Source organism: Salvelinus namaycush, chromosome 31 (assembly GCF_016432855.1).
Source record: "Salvelinus namaycush isolate Seneca chromosome 31, SaNama_1.0, whole genome shotgun sequence".
NCBI classification, from domain to species: domain Eukaryota; kingdom Metazoa; phylum Chordata; class Actinopteri; order Salmoniformes; family Salmonidae; genus Salvelinus; species Salvelinus namaycush.
In genome coordinates this window covers 33,817,161-33,839,671 of record NC_052337.1, presented here as the reverse complement: position 1 = coordinate 33,839,671, position 22,511 = coordinate 33,817,161, and the positions used below count along the sequence as shown (strand labels likewise).

At 41.3% G+C, this 22,511-nt stretch overlaps 1 protein-coding gene across 1 annotated transcript; it reads left to right on the top strand.

Moving 5' to 3' along the window:
- The first annotated feature begins 14,534 nt into the window (after positions 1-14,534).
- On the top strand, positions 14,535-15,767 carry rxfp3 (relaxin family peptide receptor 3). Its single transcript, XM_038970124.1, has one exon. It carries the CDS (start codon positions 14,535-14,537, stop codon positions 15,765-15,767), a length of 1,233 nt encoding a protein of 410 aa, XP_038826052.1.
- Positions 15,768-22,511: the final 6,744 nt, after the last annotated feature.

Below are 22,511 nucleotides of genomic sequence, written 5' to 3'. Positions count from 1 at the left end.
GCTACTGTGCTTCTGACTCATTTTCCAGCTGTTGTTTTCACAGCTGTCCTTCCTCTCTCTCCTCGGCTGCTAAGTGTGTGACTGTGAGTGAGTTGGCTTGGCCCTCCCTCATGCATCTTTGGTTCATTGGTTGGCACTGCGTGTCTGATTGACAGGAACAACAGGTGAGGCTGTCAGTCTGAGCAGACAGTCAGAACGAATGTGTGTGCGCTTGAGCATTTATTTTATTATTTTATTTATTTTTTCGTTCTTTGAATTAGTTAATTCTATTCATTTAAATCTTTCAATTATTCATATCTTCATTTTTAATATTTTTTTTTAAGTTTCGGCTTTTCTGATATGCAAGCCGGCTTCCGACGTTCACCTACAAGAGCCGGCTCTTAGAGCCGACTCGTTCGCGAACGACCCATCACTCCTGCAGATTCAATTTCTGCACTCTCTTGAAGGCTGCGCCCCGTGATAGAGCGCAAAAATAGCAACACTCCTGTCTGTATGAACTCCAAATAGACTTTGTAGTATAGTTGGCCGGGCAGTCAGTGTTGTGCAGTTCTGTCTATTTGTCTGCTTTCCCCACCAATGCACATCTTTTTTACTTCTGATATGGTTGGCTATGTCTGCTTTGATGCTCTGTCTATATCCCACGTAAACAACTGTGATATGATAAGTCTCTTCTCCTCAGCAGCATGGTTTATTACAATCACAAACATTTAGAAACCATACTTCAGTCCATTTTGAATCATCCATGAATCCATGTTACAAAGACATTTGGCTGGATTAATGAAACAACAAAAGCTGCCTTAAGCAGTGGTAGTCTACGTCTGTCCAAATACTAATCCACGTTGCCATAGGCTTTCACCGGCCTGGTTATGTTGTATATTTACAGCAGGCCTATGTCAACTGTAATGTTAATACTGTGTTGGAACACTTCCTATGGGTCCCCACGACCAGGACTGAAGAACAGCCTATCCCAGTCCCTACCTAACCCCAATTTTGTTTCAGCATGTTGGAAATTGAGCCAACTCTACTGTGAAGACTACCGGAGGAGTATCACTGTATGTCTCAATCATGATGTAACGGTAGTGAAATATCCTCCACTGAGGGTTTTGTGGAAAAACTGTCTGGATTAATGAGGTCATGAGCACAAAAGGGATTGATGTGTATAGATCTACTTATTTTTCCCTATTTCTTTAACTAAAACTGTTAACAGTGATGGGACATTTCTGCACCAAAACTTACCTTCTATGCACCTTTTTCTTGTCAGGTCTGGCATTCCTCACTCAGAATCGTCCATAAAATATGCCATTAATTTCAACTAATACTCACCCTGAGATTGCATCAATATTACAGTTGTGTGACGTTACACCGTGTGAGGCACTTTCGTAAATACTTTTGTCCAGTAGATGGTGGTAATGCTCTGTAATTCCCTCTCTACTCTCGTTCGTCAGTATGGCGCTGAGGCCTGTGAGTCGTAAAGTGCAAGATGCTCTGCTCTGGAGATATATAACCATTGTGAACATAGAAGGAGGGCCTGGCTATTAGATTGCCACTCTCTGGTCTCCCTTGGCTCAGAGATGAGATTGCTTGGCTCAGTCATAGTGGGCTGAAGTTGAACCCACAATTAGGCTTCTACTCTCTGATTGAATCAACTGTCAGACATGCTATGTGTTTCTTGCACTTACATTGATTGAAGCGTTTTACTTTGACATGACACATCCACAGAAAACGATCTCATGACAGCACAGCAGTGAGCTCTAAAAAGGGTATTAAATTCCCTATATTTTTATCTTGATATTTTTCCCAATTTCCCCAGGTTTTTGAGGCATAAGATTGGTACTGAAAGTTGCAATCCTCCAGCAAAGATACTTCTGCTCCCATGAGTCCCTCCTCTCATTAACATTGTAATCCTCTTCATCCATCATTAGTCTGATGTCAGTGTTATAGTATTTTAAAATCAAGAACATCTCTATATTAGTTTTAGAAATAATGGTAGCCAATGAGATGTGTTGTTGTTGAAAAAAGTTGTCCCTCAAGCTATCCGCTTGAACTCAGCAGGGTGGCTTTGCTTGTTTTTTTGGTTTTGTAAATTACTAAGTGACATGATCTGTTTTACTGCATAATGAAATATATTTAGCAGACAACACAAAAGTGAATAGTTGTTATTGTGCTTGTCTTTGCTGTGATCTTTGCAGTTCATTCTTGCCCTGTGACTCTTTACATATTTGTATAATGTAAATGTGTGCTGTGCTGCACTTACCAAAGCATTTACATGGTTTCAACAGAGGGCATCCAAAGCTTAATGTTTAGCTCAGCTTGAGAATGCATTGAAAAGCCCCACACAATTTTTCAGTGAAACATGCATCTTCTAGAACAGTGGCGATTTTAGCATGTAAATCTTGTTGGGGCAAACACATTTTTGGGGGGGGATGAATGCCAGCAAAGCCACTACACAACACAACACAACACTAAACAACACAAGAATTGCACTATAACGGTAACAAACTGTGCCCACAAACTTTTAGGGCCTACATAAGGCCTAACAGCAGAGTCCCAACAGCAGAGTCCCAACACCTTACCACTGCAACACCTGGCTATCAGCGAAGCCTTGTCTGGCAGTGAAACAGTTCATTCAGCCTCATTTACTGCCTTTAAAAAAACATAGCTGATAGGGCTGACTTGCTTAAACAAATATGTTTTCTACTGACAATTGAGATGTACAAACTATGGCATAAGAGGCCATCCGTAATTTCGATTAAGACATTAATGAGCGAGCTAGGACAAGCGTAGTCAATATAACTATTTGTTCAGCACTTTTTGAAATGTACATTGACAGAATTCAGAACATGGGCCATTCTTACAGCATTCTCCCTGTACATCAAGTCAGAACCATAAGATAAATAAAGGGGGTGTCACGCCCTGACCTTAGAGATTATTCTATTATTCTCTATGTTTGGTTAGGTCAGGGAGTGACTCGGGTGGGAAAGTTTATGTTTTCTATTTCTTTGTTTTTGGCCGAGTGTGGTTCCCAATCAGAGGCAGCTGTCTATCGTTGTCTCTGATTGGGGATCATATATAAGTTGTCATTTTCCTTTTGGGTTTTGTGGGATCTTGTTTTCTGTTTAGTGTTTGTGCCTGACAGAACTGTTCGCTTTCGTTTTTTTGTCGTTGTTATTTTGTTTTGGTGTCATCAATAAAAAGACGATGTACGCCTACCACGCTGAGCCTTGGTCCACTTTTCATTCTACCACCAACGAGAGCCGTTACAGGGGGCATATAAGCAGACAATGAAAGCTCTTGATTACAATGATTCTTTAAACAGGTTATAGGCTACATGTGCACCACCAAGTCAGAACAGTAGGCAAAATTAAGATTGGAAAATAGACCAAATTATTAGGGTGAGGCACATGGGCTACTAACAGCTTACTACACAACACACACTTAGTATTAATTTCTTAGCTACAGTATACATATCTCCCTGGCATATTACACATTTTACACATGCTCACCTGAACAGAAAGGTGACGCGGCAGTCCTTCGTGGGCAGATTTTGTCATCAAACTTTGATATCAAAGTGCCATTCTCTGGATTTATGGTGCGTTCAAGACAACTTGGAACTCGGGAAAAAAACAAGGTCGAATCATGATGACGTCAGTGATCTTCAGGTTGTAGGTCTAGAAAGAACCCAGAGTTTCCGAGTTGGATGACCGTTCAAAACGTATTTTCCCAGTCGGAGCTCAATTTTTCCCAGAGTTCCCAGTTGTCTTGAACTCACTGAAATCAGATTTCCCAGTTCTGAGTTTCCAGTTGTTTTTAGCACAGCAGAAATTATGCTAGATTTGACAGCATGGCCAGTGATGAATGTTTACCATTTTAAGCTTGGAAAAGAGACCCTTAAACCCAGAATTGGGACCACACACCCACTCCACTGAATAGCAGGCTAGTGATTGCTTTGCAATGCTTGCAGTTAGCCACGGATTCCCTCCAAACCACTCATTGTTGAATTTGAGATTTCTAACTTGTTGTGTAATGTTTATGTCCAGTGGCCGATGAGCCCCGAAATGTTTTATCTATAATTTCTCTTCATTATTTCTCTTCACATGATAAGGATAAAAAAGGATTTTGCCAGTGGATTGTTGACTTGATTCATGATGATGACTGCTAGCTAAAATTTTCAAAGTAAGTCCAATCAGTCCAATCAAAGCTACTGTAGATATAACGTGATTTGACGTCTTTTTATCTGTGGCCAATGACCTTGAGCCTTCTTGGATGGGCACTTCTAATGTAACTCTATGGCAGCACCCAAGGGGATTGAATTTTCGAGCTCTACCCTTAGATTTGGCAGTTACGTAGTGTCCCCATGAGTTACAGAACACTGAGCCAATCACGGCGCAACTAGAGAACATTAGCAACCCCTACGCTCCGTATTTCCAGTGGCTACCCCACCACCACAGAAACACCTGCATTTTGGAACTGTCTTACTCAAGAAAGCAAAAAAGAGACCATGGTTGTATGCAGCTTTATTAACTCAATTATTTATTACATTTTTTACATGTTTGCAAACTGATATGTGACACATATTAATGCCAAAATAACAATCAAAACAAGCAAACCCCCCCAACCAAAAAAAAAGTTGTTATTTTGCTAAAAATGTGGGGCTCAAATTGTTACTTTTTTTTATTATAGTTTTTTTGCTAAAAATGTGGGGCTCACATTGTTAAGCATAGAAATGTAACCAAACTGTGTGGACCACACACGCAGATATACAGTTGTAACCTGACGCCCATGGACTGTTCAAGCTATACAAAACAGAGATGCCGGCGAGGTAATGGATATAGCTAAAGCTGATGTCCTACAGAGATGTCCTACAGAGAAATCTTGTTTGATACAGAGATCCAGCAAAGACAACCGGTCTCCCTAAAGGAAATACATAAATGACGGGTTGCCACTGCTCTAGAAGGAAAAAGAAAACTGTCAGGAAAAAGTGAACACCACAACAGTTGCAGTTACTCTTTATTTTAAACAGAGAGGCAAACGGGTGATGACATAAACACATGTATTGTATGAGCCTTAGGGACCTAGGAGCTGGACTGTAATTGATTCTAGTTCAAACAATCTATGGTCTGACCCATTACATCCTTACAGTATGCCAACATTGGTGGTGTTTGATTGATGTTTGATGATCTTGTGGATCCAATCCAGGTGTCTTTTGGAGAACCGGGTGTACACTCCAGGCTTCTTGGGGTTGCCACAGCCCAGTCCTCCAGACACCAAGCCTACAAAGGCTTTCTTACACTCCAACGGACCACCAGAATCCCCCTGGAAAAGGTCAACAAACATTTGACCTTTCATGCAGGTTAACATGGATGTTGGTTGGACCAGGTAACTAGAGCTCATGGAATTTGACTGGATCAAAGGTTAATGCAACAAATTACCATGAAAAAATACCCACACAGTATGTTGCAACAAAATGGTAATCAATGGAGTTAGATCTACTAGTTCCCCCACAAACCGTACCTTGCAAGCATCTGCCTGTCTTTTGCTGTTGCTAGCACAGAGCATGTCCTGGGTGATCACAGGGTTTCTGTTGTAGAAGCAGTCACAGAGCTTCCTGTCCAGTATGTCCACCTCTGCCCCCTGCAGTGTGTCTGACGGCATGCTACCCGTAGCACTTACCACCCCCCATCCTGTCACCTGGCACTGTGTGCCAACCTGGAGGTCTTTGCCAGACTTTGAAACCTCTTTCACTTTCACTGCCTTGCTGTTTACCTTGACTTTCATCTTCAGCTGTAAGAACAAAACACCCCCTACTGTTAAGCATCAGGTAATCAGCTTGTGAAGATGACATGCAGACTTGGCGTATCTTGCGTATCTTATCATCCTCATTGCATCTTCAATAAACAAATACAGTTGAAGTCGGAAGTTTACATACACTTAGGTTGGAGTCATTGAAACTCATTTTTCCACCACTCCACAAATTTCTTGTTAACAAACTATCGTTTTGGCAAGTCAGTTAGGACATCTACTTTGTGCATGACTCAAGTATTTTTCCCAACAACTGTTTACAGACAGATTATTTCACTTATAATTCACTGTATTACAATTCCAGTGGGTCAGAAGTTTACATACACTAAGTTGACTGTCCTTTTAAACAGCTTGGAAAATTCCAGAAAATTATGTCATGACCTATGAGAAGCTTCTCATAGGCTACTTTGACATAATTTGAGTCAATTGGAGGTGTACCTGGGGATGTATTACCTTCAAACTCAGTGCCTCTTTGCTTGACATCATAGGAAAATCAAAAGATATCAGCCAAGACCAAGAAAGATTGTAGACCTCCACAAGTCTGGGTCATCATTAAGAGCAATTTACAAATGCCTGAAGGTACCACATTCATCTGTACAAACAATAGTACGCAAGTATAAACACAATGGGACCATGCAGCCGTCATTCCACTCAGGATTGAGACGTGTTCTGTCTCCTAGAGATGAACGTACTTTGGTGCGAAAGTGCAAATCACTCCCAGAACAACAGCAAAGGACCTTGTGAAGATGCTGGAGAAAACAGGTACAAACGTATCTATATCAACAGTAAAACAAGTCCTATATCGACATAAACTGAAAGGCCGCTCAGCAAGGAAGAAACCACTGCTCCAAAACTGCCATAAAAAAGCCAGACTACGGTTTGCAACTGCACATGGGGACAAAGATCGTACTTTTTGGAGAAATGTCCTCTGGTCTGATGAAGCAAAAATAGAACTGCTTGGCCATAATGACCATCTTATGTTTGGAGGAAAAAAGGGGAGGCTTGCAAGCCGAAGCACACCATCCCAACCGTGAAGCACGGGGTGGCAGCATCATGTTGTGGGGGTGCTTTGCTGCAGGGGGGACTGGTGCACTTCACAAAATAGATGGCATCATGAGGTAGGAAAATTATGTGGATACTTTTGAAGGAACATCTCAAGACATCAGTCAGGAAGTTGAAGCTTGGTCGCAAATGGGTCTTCCAAATGGACAATGACCCCAAGCATACTTCCAAAGTTGTGACAAAATGGCTTAAGGACAACAAAGTCAAGGTATTGGAGTGGCCATCACAAAGCCCTGACCTCAATCCTATAGAATATTTGTGGGCAGAACTGAAAAAGTGTGTGCACGCAAGGCCTACAAACCTGACTCTGTCAGGAGGAATGGGCCAAAATTCACCCAACTTATTGTGGGAAGCTTGTGGAAGGCTACCCGAAACGTTTGACCTAAGTTAAACAATTCAAAGGCAATGCAACCAAATACTAATTGAGTGTATGTAAACTTCTGACCCACTGGGAATGTGATGAAAGAAATAAAAGCTGAAATAAATCATTCTCTCTACTATTATTCTGACATTTCACATTCTTAAAATAAAGTGGTGATCCTAACTGACCTAAGACAGGGAATTTTTACTAGGATTAAATGTCAGGAGTTGTGAAAAACTGAGTTTAAACGTATTTGTCTAAGGTGTGTGTAAACTTCCGACTTCAACTGTATATCCAGGACAACAACCAACTATATCACTATTGATTCCGTTTGACCAACTAATGAGGCACAGCGCCCCAGAGGCATGCTTTTGCTGCGATAAATTCACCTTGATTAACATGATGTCATCTTCCTTGGTTCTGTCACTATAGGTGCCAGGTACATAGTACTCCTCAATGGCTACCCGCTGTGTGTTTTTGCTGCTTGTCAGAGAGTGAGCTCCAAGGACGGCTTCCACGAATTTCTTAGACTCACCAAAGACACTGCAATTCAAGACCACGTTTTTCTTGTTCACATTACATAATTTCCTCTGAACTGCCATTTCCAAATACTTTAACCACATGCAAATGAGGTAAAAGCAAAAATGCACATATTTTCTAAGCATGGTGTATGTACATGTCTGTATGTCCTTTTCTATGGTTTTAAATGTCTGTTTGTACACAATGTTTTCATGTTTATATGTTCACCTGCAGATGTCAATTAGCTTTCAGCTAAATCTGGTGCAAATGATCACTTATCATACTCTGAGACTTATGTTTTGTTGTACATTGTCCCTGCCAAATAAACGTTATAAATAAAAATAAATATGTTGTCCTTGCCTGAACTCAGTAATTGAGATATTAACATGGTGTTAAATCCAAGTTATCAGTCAATTAACCTACCCCTTACAGTGAGCTGCCGTCAGAACCCACTGGTCTCGGATCAGAGTGCCCCCACATATGTGATTGTTCTTGACCTGAAGGGACACCATCCACGGCCTGGAGTGAGGCTTGACCTCATGTCCCCCCACGATTGTAACCTCAGAGCAAGCTGAGAGAAGAAGACATCATCATCATCATCGCAATGTGTCACAATAGATACAGCACAGCGCTTTAGAGTGGCACAACATGACACAGCCAGGCACAGGTTGAAAGATAGACATGGAAGTGAATTACCCTTACCTGCTAATTTCCAAACAGAGGCAATCAAGAGGATGGTTTGCAGCAGTGGTCCCCCAAAACGTATGATTCTGCTGAATCTGTCCATCTCAACTCACTGAGTCCATGGAAGAAGGCACATTTTATGAGTGTTCAGTAGGAGAGGTAAGGGGGCTGAGATGGCTCTGCTTTTGCTGTGAGGTTTCTCTTGTGGTTTTTACAAACACATCTGCTGTGCACAACACCTGCAGACAATGCCTTGGTTTTGACACCTTTGCTCTCTCACTTTTACACGGCTTGCACAATATGTGAATTTTGAGCTGGAAAAATGTGTCATGTGTTTTAGCATTGTATAATTAAGAACAGAGTAAACATTGAAATGGTATACAAGATAAGTGGATAAAGGTTTGATTTAAGGAGGAACTTCTGAGATAACTTCTGAGATAAGTTCAAGACTTGCTCAAATGAGTGCTACCCCACTGGGCACAGAAGTCAGTTCAAAGTCTAGTTTTGATATACATTTGGTTGAGTTATCAACTAATGTGAATTCAACGTGAAATCAACAAACAGTTTTACCCTGTCATTAGATTTAGGTTAAAAGTTGGGTGAAAAAAATACACAATTCCTTTATGTCAATTAGTTTTTGCAAATCCAATCAGTTTTCCACGTTGAGTCAACGTCATCACATTGATGAAACATTTTATGATGTGGAAACAACGTTGATTCAACCAGTTTTTGTCCAGTGGGGTGCTAGAACGTTAGTAATCTTGTTTTTATATGACACCAGTCGTGGAGATACACCTTTCTGAGGCTGTTTCCTCTGAGGCTGTAACACTGTTGTTTTAGAAGCAGCTTGAGAGAAGAGCTTTCTTCCCAGCTCAGTGCTGCTTAGTCAGACACTGCAGAGCATGCTTCCTGTCAACACTGTTCACTCACACCTTTTTTGTCTTCACCCCTTGAGATCACACCCTTGAGGTATACATTTTTTTCATAACTGTTAATTATATACCTCAATGTTCATAACAGATGGTGATGTACAATTTCCTTGCAAAACCGACAGTGTGAGTTTGAAGACTTGATTTACTCTCTGTGATGTTTTTCTACAGAAATCTCGAATATGTTCAATGATGTTAAATATATTGTCTTGCTTTATACATTGTCATTCTTGAAATGGCAGCGCTGTGTAAGTTTAAAGTCACAACTGTGCAAATGAGTCACTTTTAAAAGCCTTTGACACTGACAATCAGTGGTTGTCTGCTTGGAATGATATGGGTTTTTATGCAGAAAATCATGGCCAGGTCGCAGACTAACCCCAGGCTACAACCCCCAGTTTCCTTTAAAAAAACGTTACCTCTCAAGTCTATTATTGAGAGCTTAAACAAAAAGCTGAGAATCATGTTTTCTCTAGTTAGAAAATACCATTGAACGGATGGTTCAGATTCTCTTATTTTCCCCCAAATAGGCACAGACACTCAAATCACACCGAGTTAAAAGTGTTGAAGTTTGTTGAACTGATGAAAAGTTGCATCAGGGGAAAAAAACACTGTCACCCACTTGCCCTATGACAGAGTTTGGTAGGCTGCTACCTTTACGTTCCGTGACATCCCTCTGAGGGTTGTTTTCTCGCTGTGCAACAGTAGATCACCTTTCATCTCATTTCGGAACGATTTGAAGGCGAGTTTACCTGAGATAAAAGTGTCTTGCTTAATCTATTATTAATTAACTTGTATGTCTCTGTGTAAGGCCTACCTCATACCTGTAGATTATACACATATTAATCTTTATACTGTCTGTGGTGAGTTTTTAATCTTCAAGCCATTTTAATGTTGTTTTCCTGTTAGTTCTATCAAAGCAAACAAACAGACCATTAACTATGAATAACTTAACTTCATATAACACCATGGCCAGAATGTTCTTTATGCTGCACCAAAGACGTACAACACACTTCCCAATCCGGTTCCTTGGGCACTCAAAGTTGACATCTACATTGACGGGGTCAAGGCAAAGCAACTACAGTTCAGAATGTCTTTGTTCTACTTTCACCACAGATGCTATGGGTGTATAATCAATGGCTGGTGATGAAATAACACTAAATGTAGTGTACCGCAGACAACCTTTATAAAAGATGAAGATAGCCGACTGCAACTCCTCATTAATTATTGAAGGGCCAAATGTTACAGTTGCTGTTAGACACAAAAAGATGCCAGATGACCTGGGACCAAGAGCACTACCATAAGACAGTGTGAAATCAGATCACCAGTTCAGAGCGTAAGGTTTACCGTTCAAACAAGGTATAGGGACTATGTTGTGTGTATGACTTGTGGATAACAACTCCCTTCCCCACATCTGAGTTGAATATGATAGACAAAAAGAAACTAAGAGTGTACAACACAATACACAATACATGATCTTTCGCTTACTGTTTTATCATATTGATAATAACAGAACAGGGCATTATACCTCATAAGAAACTGGACACAAACAACAGAGATGAGGCTACTGTATGTATTCTTCCCACACATTTTCTCCAAGGCAAGAACAGGAAGGGTAACAGTCCAACGTCTGTAAGGTGGAAGATAAAATACATGTTTAAAAGCCCATCAGACACAGCTCCAACTCTGACCAGCTCTATTACCATGGCCATCCATTAGCCTTGAGGTAAACAAAAATAGAATAGTCTGAATGAATTGACCATGAATTGATACCTGTGCATTATCACCTTAACCGTCATTTAGACGTTTTCTTCACTACTGACAAATACTGTACTTCATTTCTAACTAAATATAACAAGTTGAAATAAATTAACTAAAATAAAAGGAAAAGCTCGCTACCTCCTGGGTATAACTATTATTATAGTTTGGATGTGAAATACCTCACACACTGTATTTTTCCTAGAGGTAATTCTTATCATGTAAATTATAAATGTAGTTGAAAACAGCAGGGAAAGCACTCTATTCAACTCTAACAAAGTTGTTATATTGCTTTTTCACTTCCAAGTCTCTCACTGAAATAATTGTAAAAACATGGTGGTGTCCAGCTGTCATCTTTCAGCTGAATATGTGTTTTCAAAGAAAGGTGGTACAATTGAATCAAGGTGACGTATTTTAAGTTTCAATGCCTCAAGAGTATGTGAAAGAGGTTGCCAAGTGACAATGACAGAGGCCATTCTCAAGAGGAGGAGATAGTAAAAATTACAGGCAGGCCTTGAAGTGAGGCACTCACACCTAGACAATGCCTTTCAAATCCTTCTATTGGGATTGCTGTGTGTGTGTGTGTGTGTGTGTGTGTGTGTGTGTGTGTGTGTGTGTGTGTGTGTGTGTGTGTGTGTGTGTGTGTGTGTGTGTGTGTGTGTGTGTGTGTGTGTGTGTGTGTGTGTGAAAGAGAGAGAAAAAGAGAGATGGGGTTTTGATAAAGCCTTTGAACGTGTGCTTCTACCGTTGAGGAACAGGTTTTCTCTCTGGGACTAAATTTAAGCTTTTCATTAAGAGGTGAATATGCTGTAGCTTCACACTATGCCACTCAAAGCCTTCACCAGCGAAGCACAGTTCTTGTTGAAAACAACTGCTTTCTTCTCCTTTCATCTCCTACTTTTCATCACTGCTCAAAGTACCACAGAGAGGACAGCCCACCAAAACAAAAATAACTGATTAATCTTTATATAGCATTGACTCAGTTAACATGACATGTCTTAAGGAAGATTAAAACATGTCCTTTGATGGTATGGTTGTTGTCAGCATCTGATGTCTTCCCTTTCAAGACTGTACGACTTCTATCAGATTTTAAAACCATGCGTGTAACCCTGCTCATCCCAACTACCAGACTCTCACTATAGTAGATCAATAAATAAAACATTCTCACAGATCATTCTGCATGCATACTAATAACTGTGCTGAGAGACTTGCTGAATAGCTTCAATTTGACTCTTCAGCAAAAGTAGTCAACTGATGATTGCCACCTTGTGGTGTCTTGCCCAAACAGCAGCGAGCTTTAACTTGATACAGTATCTTTGAAAGTTGACATTTAGATGGTGCACAATATTGAGCGTCGACCACCCAGGTACATGCTTGTATGAGGATCCCGATCACATAAATTCACCACTTTAGATTCAGTAAAGTCATCAGATGTATGAATAAGATTTCTCCCGACTCTAACTGTGACAATATTAACTTTAGTATATCTGAATATTGGCTTTTCATTCATGTATGCCATTTAGCAGGCGTTTTTATCCAAAGCGACTGACAGTCGTTCGTGCATACATAACCGTAGCACTTGGAAATATTTACAGTCCTCACGCTTCCTTATCACGTGGCATTTACTCAGGAAAATGTAAAAAACAGAGAGTAGAGAGGTCAGAATTGAATGGAATAACACAAGCAGTGAATGTGAATAATGTGTGAGAGAAAATCCTTGATTGCCAACTGAGTGACGTGATGATTTACCATGGTGGTGTAAGATCGTTACAGGTTGTATCCAATATTGGAGGTGGTACCATGTACATACAGTACAGTGCAGGTATCTAGGTGCAACAGCCAGGGTTGGGGATATTTCCACAAATGAAATTGTAATTCAATTCCTCCTCCTTGTAAATGCCATTTAATTCAATTCAAATTCCAGGTCAGTCTTTGAATTCAGAGATAATTAAATTACCCGCAGTTCCATTGTTAGGTAAATTTCAAGAATTCAACCCCAATTCAATATTATCCCCAATAATTCCACAAATTCCTATTTAAATTCAATTTCCTCAGGCGTTTAGGCTGATCATGTCACTGTTCAGACAACTTAGCTATACTGGAAATATAGACATAAAAGTTGAAATCATTTCAAATAAATCATGCAGTTAAATATTGATACTAAGTGTATTAATTCCATTAACTGGAAATGTACAAATATTGAATTACAATTATATTCAATTCCAAAGATTAAATGTTTTTACAATTCCAATTAATTTCCAATCGAAACAGTCCAAAAAGTCTAATTCCAACTCAATTCCAATTCCATGACTTGGAGATTGTTGCAGTTGAATTGAATTAAACATCATCTTTCCACTTCATGAGTGAATTCAATAATTTAATTGGAATTTCAAATTAACACTGGCAGCAGCTGGCAGCATCAGTGTTAATTATACAGTGTCAAGGTGTAAAACAGGTGAGGATAATCAAGATAATGATTATATTATTCTCTCACTGCACAATCAGTCAATTATGAAGGCCTTTCACATCAACAGTTATCAGAAATTGATTTAGAATGGATGACGGAGATTGTACAAGATTGATATATACATATCATTAAATTAAAGGGGGGGGGGGGGGGGGGGGGGTATTTGTAGCCTAGTGGAAAGCCTGACTGGAAAGCATGGCTCTCTCACATAACTGTGGATAATGTGGCAGTGGAATTGAAACCACACTTTTAATTGTATAATATATTGAAGTTTTGCAGGTGATATGGAGCTCTCCAGAAATAATGGCAGAGTAATACCAATCATGGATCTGTGATTAATGCATGAGCTCAAATGGTTAAGGACTCCCTTGTCGTTCCATTAAAGATTTACTGTAGTGGGGAGCAGAGGAGAAGCTATTTGATTTTGATAGATTCTTTGTCGCTCATGCACAGTAAATAAACGGCCCGAATTCAGCACTGCGCACCGTAAGTGCACATGCGTGAAAGGCATATTGTCCAATCCCCGCGAAGACGCTTGAATAAAACGCGTCCCCAGCAGATCATTTCAAGTCATATTACAGTAAACACTCAGAGGAAGTGTCCCGTCATGTTGTCTTGATAATATTAATATAACTGGTCACACCATATGATTTTCCGCACGATTTTCCGCATGATACAATGATATTTTTTTTTAATAAATACAATTTAAGTTTAGTTTTTCTATTAAAACTTGATAATGGATACATGCATGAAAACACTTTTACTTTTATGGCAGTTGTCATCTGGGACCGGGTTTCGACCATTTCAACGTGGATTTGACATCTAGCAGGTTGTTGTGTGTTAGCAAGTGGCAACAAGAACACTAACCATGGGATTTAGGGAGAACGCCGAGGCTGCAGCAGGTGCGTCTCAACAGTTGGGATACGCATAACATCCAAGGCAACTGGCAGAGCATGGAATGGATTTTCTTAACGGCAGCAGTGCTGGGTTGAGGTCGGAGATGCAGGGGAAACTTACAGAGGAAGGTTCCGGATTCTATCCTGTTTCTGCGTTGAACTTCTCTTTCATGCTTAATGAAACGAACCAGTCCTTTGATTTCCTGGGGGATGGATCCGCCGTCCTGAGAATAATCATCTCTGTGATTTACTCTGTGGTCTGTGCTTTGGGGTTGATAGGAAACGTCCTTGTCTTATACCTAATGAAGTCTAAACAAGTATGGAAAAAATCGTCTATTAACCTTTTCGTGACGAGTTTAGCAGTGACTGATTTCCAGTTTGTATTAACTCTTCCCTTTTGGGCAATAGAGAACGCGTTGGACTTCACTTGGCTTTTTGGAAAAGCCATGTGCAAGATAGTGTCTTACGTGACAGCGATGAATATGTACGCAAGTGTGTTTTTCCTGACTGCTATGAGTGTGGCACGGTACTGGTCCGTTGCTTCTGCGCTCAATAGCAGGCGGCGCCGTCCGCGTTGTTGCTCCGCAGGCTTTATGAGCATTGTCATATGGGTTGCTGCTATATTCGCAGCTTTGCCCCATGCGGTGTTTTCCACAACGGCGACCGTCTCCAACGAGGAACTGTGTCTTGTTAAATTTCCAGACACTGTCGACGCACAATTCTGGCTTGGACTTTACCATAGCCAAAAAGTACTGATCGGGTTTCTAATCCCGCTGGGGATCATCTCCGTCTGCTACCTGCTCCTTCTGCGCTTCATCACATCCAAGAACGTGAACACCTCCACCGCAAAAAGACGCTCCAAAGTGACTAAATCAGTGACTATAGTGGTCCTGTCATTTTTCCTCTGTTGGTTGCCGAACCAGGCACTAACGGCTTGGGGGATTCTTATAAAACACAACGTTTTGCATTTCAGTTGGGCATATTACACCACGCAGGCATATGTATTCCCAGTGTCTGTCTGTTTGGCGCACTCCAACAGCTGTCTAAACCCCATATTGTATTGTCTAATGAGAAGAGAGTTCAGAAAGGCTTTGAAAAAACTTTTTTGGCAAATAACGTCTCCATCGGTGACCAACATGAGACCGTTTACGGCAATGACCAAGCCGGAACAGGACGAGCACGGCCATGCGATGGTTCCGTTAGCCCTCTGTCCGGCAGAGCCAGCCTTGGTTTTCTATCCACCTGGTGTTGTTATTTACAATGGGAGAAACGATATGCTCCCGAATAGTACGTAGCCTGTCCTAATACATTTGCCAAGCTGTCTATGGTGCCAAGTCGATTTAAAATTAATGAATTATTTGAATGCATGTATTGTTGTGTTGATCGATTTATTTATTCAATGTATATTTATAGATGTATTTATTCATTTCTATCACCACTATTTTGTCAATTTTACGCATTAAACAGATTAACCAGCTGGCATGCTCTCAACTGATTGAAGCAAAAACTGAATAAAGGCATTTCCCTGTTCAAAATGTATTTAGATGCAAATCATTAATGTATAAAAGCAGCCAGCTGGTTAATCTGTAAATTGTAGGCTTTAATGTATATGTGTGACACATCAAAATAAAGACCAGGATAATCTTAAAGACCGTAAATAAATCCTACACATGCTCATGAGTTTTACATCCCTAATTACTTGCATTGCCTTTTTGTAATCACAGTGCTAGATCTAACCTGTGGGGAATGTATCCAGTGGGGGCAACATCTATTTCAGTTGTGCAAAGAAGTTATAAACCAGTAATTGAGGTGGAAATGAAATGGGCTATCATAGCCTCTCCTCTCACATTTATGTGGATGACATGTCCTTTAACATCTTTTAGAGTTCAATTTAGAGGTGTAGTACAGAGATCGTCACTATAATAGGAGCAAACACCAGCAGTGACAAGTCCTTTATTCTGAGTTAATTGCTTCTCGGAAAGATGGGCATGCGAGAGGTGTGCAGGGGTGATCTGTAGAGTTTCTTATGAAAGGTGGGCAGTTGACAGACACATACTTACTCTCCCTGGAAGTGAAACAACTGAAAGAGCACTGCAAGGGGCACATCATTGACAATAACCCTCTGTGCAGAACACATGACATTCTGCACCTCTGTGCATACATACCACATGATATACAGTGGCTTGCGAAAGTATTCACCCCCTGGGCATTTTTCCTATTTTGTTGCCTTACAACCTGGAATTAAAATAGATTTTGGGGGGGTTGTATCATTTGATTTACACAACATGCCTACCACTTTGAAGAAGATATTTTTTATAAACTTGAGCGTGCATAACTATTCACCCCCCAAGTCAATACTTAGTAGAGCCACCTTTTGCAGCAATTACAGCTGCAAGTCTCTTGGGGTATGTCTCTATAAGCTTGGCACATCTAGCCACTCTGATATTTGCCCATTCTTCAAGGCAAAACTGCTCCAGCTCCTTCAAGTTGGATAGGCCCCGTGTGGCTCAGTTGGTAGAGCATGGCGCTTGCAACGCCAGGGTTGTGGGTTCGATTCCCACGGGGGGCCAGTACAAAAAAAAGTATGAATGTATGTACTTGTAAGTCGCTCTGGATAAGAGCGTCTGCTAAATGACGTAAATGTAAATGATAGGAAGTTGGTGTACAGCAATCTTTAAGTCATACCACAGATTCTCAATTGGATTGAGGTCTGGGCTTTGACTAGGCCATTCCAAGACATTTAAATGTTTCCCCTTAAACCACTCGGGTGTTGCTTTAGCAGTATACTCACAGTCATTGTTCTGCTGGAAGGTGAACCTCCATCCCAGTCTCAAATCTCTGAAAGACTGAAACAAGTTTCCCTCAAGAATATCCCTGTATTTAGCGCCATCCATCATTCCTTAAAATCTGACCAGTTTCTTAGTCCCTGCCAAAGAAAAACATCCCCACAGCATGCTGCTGCCACCACCATGCTTCACTGTGGGGATGGTGTTCTCAGGGTGATGAGAGGTGTTGGGTTTGCACCAGACATATTGTTTTCCTTGATGGCCAAAAAGCTAAATTTTAGTCTCATCTGACCAGAGTACCTTCTTCTATATGTTTGGGGAGTCTCCCACATGCCTTTTGGCAACACATTTCTTTCTTTAAGCAATGGCTTTTATCTAGTCACGCTTCCGTAAAGTCCAGCTCTGTGGAGTGTACGGCTTAAAGTGGTCCTATGGAAAGATACTCCAATCTCCGCTGTGGAGCTTTGCAGCTCCTTCGGGGTTATTTTTGGTCTCTTTGTTGCCTCTCTGATTAATCAAATCAAATCAAATCAAATTTTATTTGTCACATACACATGGTTAGCAGATGTTAATGTGAGTGTAGCGAAATGCTTGTGCTTCTAGTTCCGACAATGCAGTAATAACCAACAAGTAATCTAACCTAACAATTCCACAACTACTACCTTATACACACAAGTGTAAAGGGATAAAGAATATGTACATAAAGATATATGAATGAGTGATGGTACAGAACGGCATAGGCAAGATGCAGTAGATGGTATAGAGTACAGTATATACATATGAGATGGGTAATGTAGGGTACGTAAACATAAAGTGGCATAGTTTAAAGTGGCTAGTGATACATGTATTACATAAAGATGGCAAGATGCAGTAGATGATATAGAGTACAGTATATACATATACATATGAGATGAGTAATGTAGGGTATGTAAACATTATATTAAGTGGCATGTTTAAAGTGGCTAGTGGTACATTTTTACATAATTTCCATCAATTCCCATTATTAAAGTGGCTGGAGTTGAGTCAGTATGTTGGCAGCGGCCACTAAATGTTAGTGGTGGCTGTTTAACAGTCTGATGGCCTTGAGATAGAAGCTGTTTTTCAGTCTCTCGGTCCCTGCTTTGATGCACCTGTACTGACCTCGCCTTCTGGATGATAGCGGGGTGAACAGGCAGTGGCTTGGGTGGTTGTTGTCCTTGATGATCTTTATGGCCTTCCTGTGACATCGGGTGGTGTAGGTGTCCTGGAGGGCAGGTATTTTGCCCCCGGTGATGCGTTGTGCAGACCTCACTACCCTCTGGAGAGCCTTACGGTTGTGGGCGGAGCAGTTGCCGTACCAGGCGGTGATACAGCCCGACAGGATGCTCTCGATTGTGCATCTGTAGAAGTTTGTGAGTGCTTTTGATGACAAGCCGAATTTCTTCAGCCTCCTGAGGTTGAAGAGGCGCTGCTGCGCCTTCTTCACAACGCTGTCTGTGTGGGTGGACCAATTCAGTTTGTCCGTGATGTGTACACCGAGGAACTTAAAACTTTCCACCTTCTCCAATACTGTCCCGTCGATGTGGCTAGGGGGGTGCTCCCTCTGCTGTTTCCTGAAGTCCACAATCATCTCCTTTGTTTTGTTGACGTTGAGTGTGAGGTTATTTTTCTGACACCACACTCCGAGGGCCCTCACCTCCTCCCTGTAGGCCGTCTCGTCATTGTTGGTAATCAAGCCTACCACTGTAGTGTCGTCCGCAAACTTGATGATTGAGTTGGAGGCGTGCATGGCCACGCAGTCGTGGGTGAACAGGGAGTACAGGAGAGGGCTCAGAACGCACCCTTGTGGGGCCCCGGTGTTGAGGATCAGCGGGGTGGAGATGTTGTTACCTACCCTCACCACCTGGGGGCGGCCCGTCAGGAAGTCCAGGACCCAGTTGCACAGGGCGGGGCCGAGACCCAGGGTCTCGAGCTTGATGACGAGTTTGGAGGGTACTATGGTGTTAAATGCTGAGCTGTAGTCGATGAACAGCATTCTCACATAGGTATTCCTCTTGTCCAGATGGGTTAGGGCAGTGTGCAGTGTGGTTGCGATTGCGTCGTCTGTGGACCTATTGGGTCGGTAAGCAAATTGGAGTGGGTCTAGGGTGTCAGGTAGGGTGGAGGTGATATGGTCCTTGACTAGTCTCTCAAAGCACTTCATGATGACGGAAGTGAGTGCTACGGGGCGGTAGTCGTTTAGCTCAGTTACCTTAGCTTTCTTGGGAACAGGAACAATGGTGGCCCTCTTGAACCATGTGGGAACAGCAGACTGGGATAAGGATTGATTGAATATGTCCTTAAACACACCAGCCAGCTGGTCTGCGCATGCTCTGAGGACGCGGCTGGGAATGCCGTCTGGGCCTGCAGCCTTGCGAGGGTTAACACGTTTAAATGTTTTACTCACCTCGGCTGCAGTGAAGGAGAGCCCGCAGGTTAAGGTAGCGGGCCGTGTCAGTGGCACTGTATTGTCCTCAAAGCGAGCAAAAAAGTTATTTAGCCTGTCTGGGAGCAAGACATCCTGGTTCGCGACGGGGCTGGTTTTCTTTTTGTAATCCGTGATCCATAATCCGTAATAATGCCGTCCTTGCCTGGTCTGTGAGTTATGGTGGGCGGCCCTCTCTTGGCAGGTTTGTTGTGGTGCCATACTCTTTCAATTTTTTAATAATGGATTTAATGGTGCTCTGTGGGATTTTCAAAGTTTCGTGTCTTTTTTATAACCCAACTCTGATCTGTACTTCTCCACAACTTTGTCCCTGACCTGTTTGGAGAGCTCATTGATCTTCATGGTGTCGCTTGCTTGATGGTGCCCCTTGCTTAGTGGTGTTGCAGATTCTGGGGCCTTTCAGAACAGGTGTATACAGTTGAAGTCGGAAGTTTACATACACCTTAGCCAAATACATTTAAACTCAGTTTTTCACAATTCCTGACATTTAATCCTAGTAAAAATTCCCTGTTTTAGGTCAGTTAGGATCACCACTTTATTTTAAGAATGTGAAATGTCAGAATAATAGTAGAGAGAATTATTTATTTCAGCTTTTATCTCTTTCATCACATTCCCAGTGGGTCAGAAGTTTACATACACTCAATTAGTATTTGGTAGCATTGCCTTTGAATTGTTTAACTTGGGTCAAACGTTTCAGGTGGCCTTCCACAAGCTTCCCACAATAAATTGGGTGAATTTTGGCCCATTCCTCCTGACAGAGCTGGTGTAACTGAGTCAGGTTTGTAGACCTCCTTGCTCGCACACGCTTTTTCAGTTCTGCCCACAAATTTTCTATGGGATTGAGGTCAGGGCTTTGTGATGGCCACTCCAATATCTTGACTTTGTTGTCCTTAAGCCATTTTGCCACAACTTTGGAAGAATGCTTGTGGTCATTGTACATTTGCGACCAAACTTCAACTACCTGACTGATGTCTTGAAATGTTGCTTCAATATATCCACATAATTTTCCTCCCTCATGATGCCATCTATTTTGTGAAGTGCACCAGTCCCTCCTGCAACAAAGCACCCCCACAACATGATGCTGCCACCCCGTGCTTCACGGTTGGGATGGTGTTCTTCGACTTGCAAGCCTCCCCCTTCCCCCTTTTTCCCCCAAACATAACAATGGTCATTATGGCCAAACAGTTCTATTTTTGTTTCATCAGATCAGAGTACATTTCTCCAAAAAGTACTATCTTTGTCCCCATGTGCAGTTGCAAACCGTAGTCCGGTTTATGGCAGTTTTGGAGCAGTGGTTTCTTCCTTGCTGAGCGGCCTTTCAGGTTATGTCGATATAGGACTCGTTTTACTGTGGATATTGATACTTTTGTACCTGTTTCCTCCAGCATCTTCACAAGGTCCTTTGCTGTTGTTCTGGGATTGATTTGCACTTTTGTACCAAAGTACGTTCATCTCTAGGAGACAGTCTCCTTCCTGAGCGGTATGATGGCTGCGTGGTCCCATGGTGTTTATACTTGCGTACTATTGTTTGTACAGATGAACGTGGTACCTTCAGGCATATGGAAATTGCTCCCAGGGATGAACCAGACTTGTGGAGGTCTACATTTTCTTTCTGAGGTCTTGGCTGATTACTTTTGATTTTCCCATGATGTCAAGCAAAGAGGCACTGAGTTTGAAGGTAGGCCCTGAAATACATCCACAGATACACCTACAATTGAGTCAAGTGATGTCAATTAGCCTATCAGAGGCTTCTGAAGCCATGACACCATTTTCTGGAATTTTTCAAGCTGTTTAAAGGCACAGTCAACTTATGTATGTAAACTTCTGACCCACTGGAATTGTGATACAGTGAATTATAAGTGAAATAATCTGTCTGTAAACAATTATTGGAAAAATTACTTGTGTCATGCACAAAATAGATGTCCTAACCAACTTGCCAAAACTATAGTTTGTTAACAAGAAATTTGTGGTGTGGTTGAAAAACTAGTTTTAATGACACCATCCTAAGTGTATGTAAACTTCCGACTTCAACTGTATGTACTGAGATCATGTGACAGATCATGTGACACTTAGATTGCACACAGGTGGACTTTATTTAACTAAGTATGTGACTTCTGAAGGTAATTTGTGGCACCAGATATTATTTAGGGGCTTCATAGCACCACTTTTCCGTTTTTTATTTTTTTAAATATTTTTTGAAACAAGTAATTTTTTAAATTTCACTTCACCAACTTGGACTATTTCGTGTATGTCCATTACATGCAATCCAAATAAAAAATCAATTTAAATTACAGGTTGTAATGCAACAAAATAGGACAAACGCCAAGGGGGATGAATACTTTTGCAAGGCACTGTACTGCACCTCCGTGCATACATACCACATGATATACTTCACAATACATCCTACAGGGCGCAAATGTCAGTTCAATGTCTAGTTTTGATTAACATTTGGTTGAGTTGTCAACGAATGTGAATTCAACATGAAATCATCAGAACATTTCACAATGTCATTGGGTTTAGGTAAAAAGTTGGGTAAATAAAATGAAAATCCCTTACGTTGATTACTTTTCCCACGTACATGTTTTATTTTTTCCCCCTTTATTTAACCAGGTAGGCCAGTTGAGAACAAGTTGTCATTTACAACTGCGTCCTGGCCAAGATAAAGCAAAGCAGTGCGACAAAAACAACAACACAGTGCGACAACATCATCACATCAAAGTTTTGGGTTGAAATGATGTGGAAACCATGTTGATTCAACCAGTATTTGCCCAGTAGGATGCTTCTGTGCA

Bases quoted from the DNA above. Each gene is read 5' to 3' on its own strand.
- rxfp3 (XM_038970124.1), top strand. From the start codon at position 14,535: ATGGATTTTCTTAACGGCAGCAGTGCTGGGTTGAGGTCGGAGATGCAG.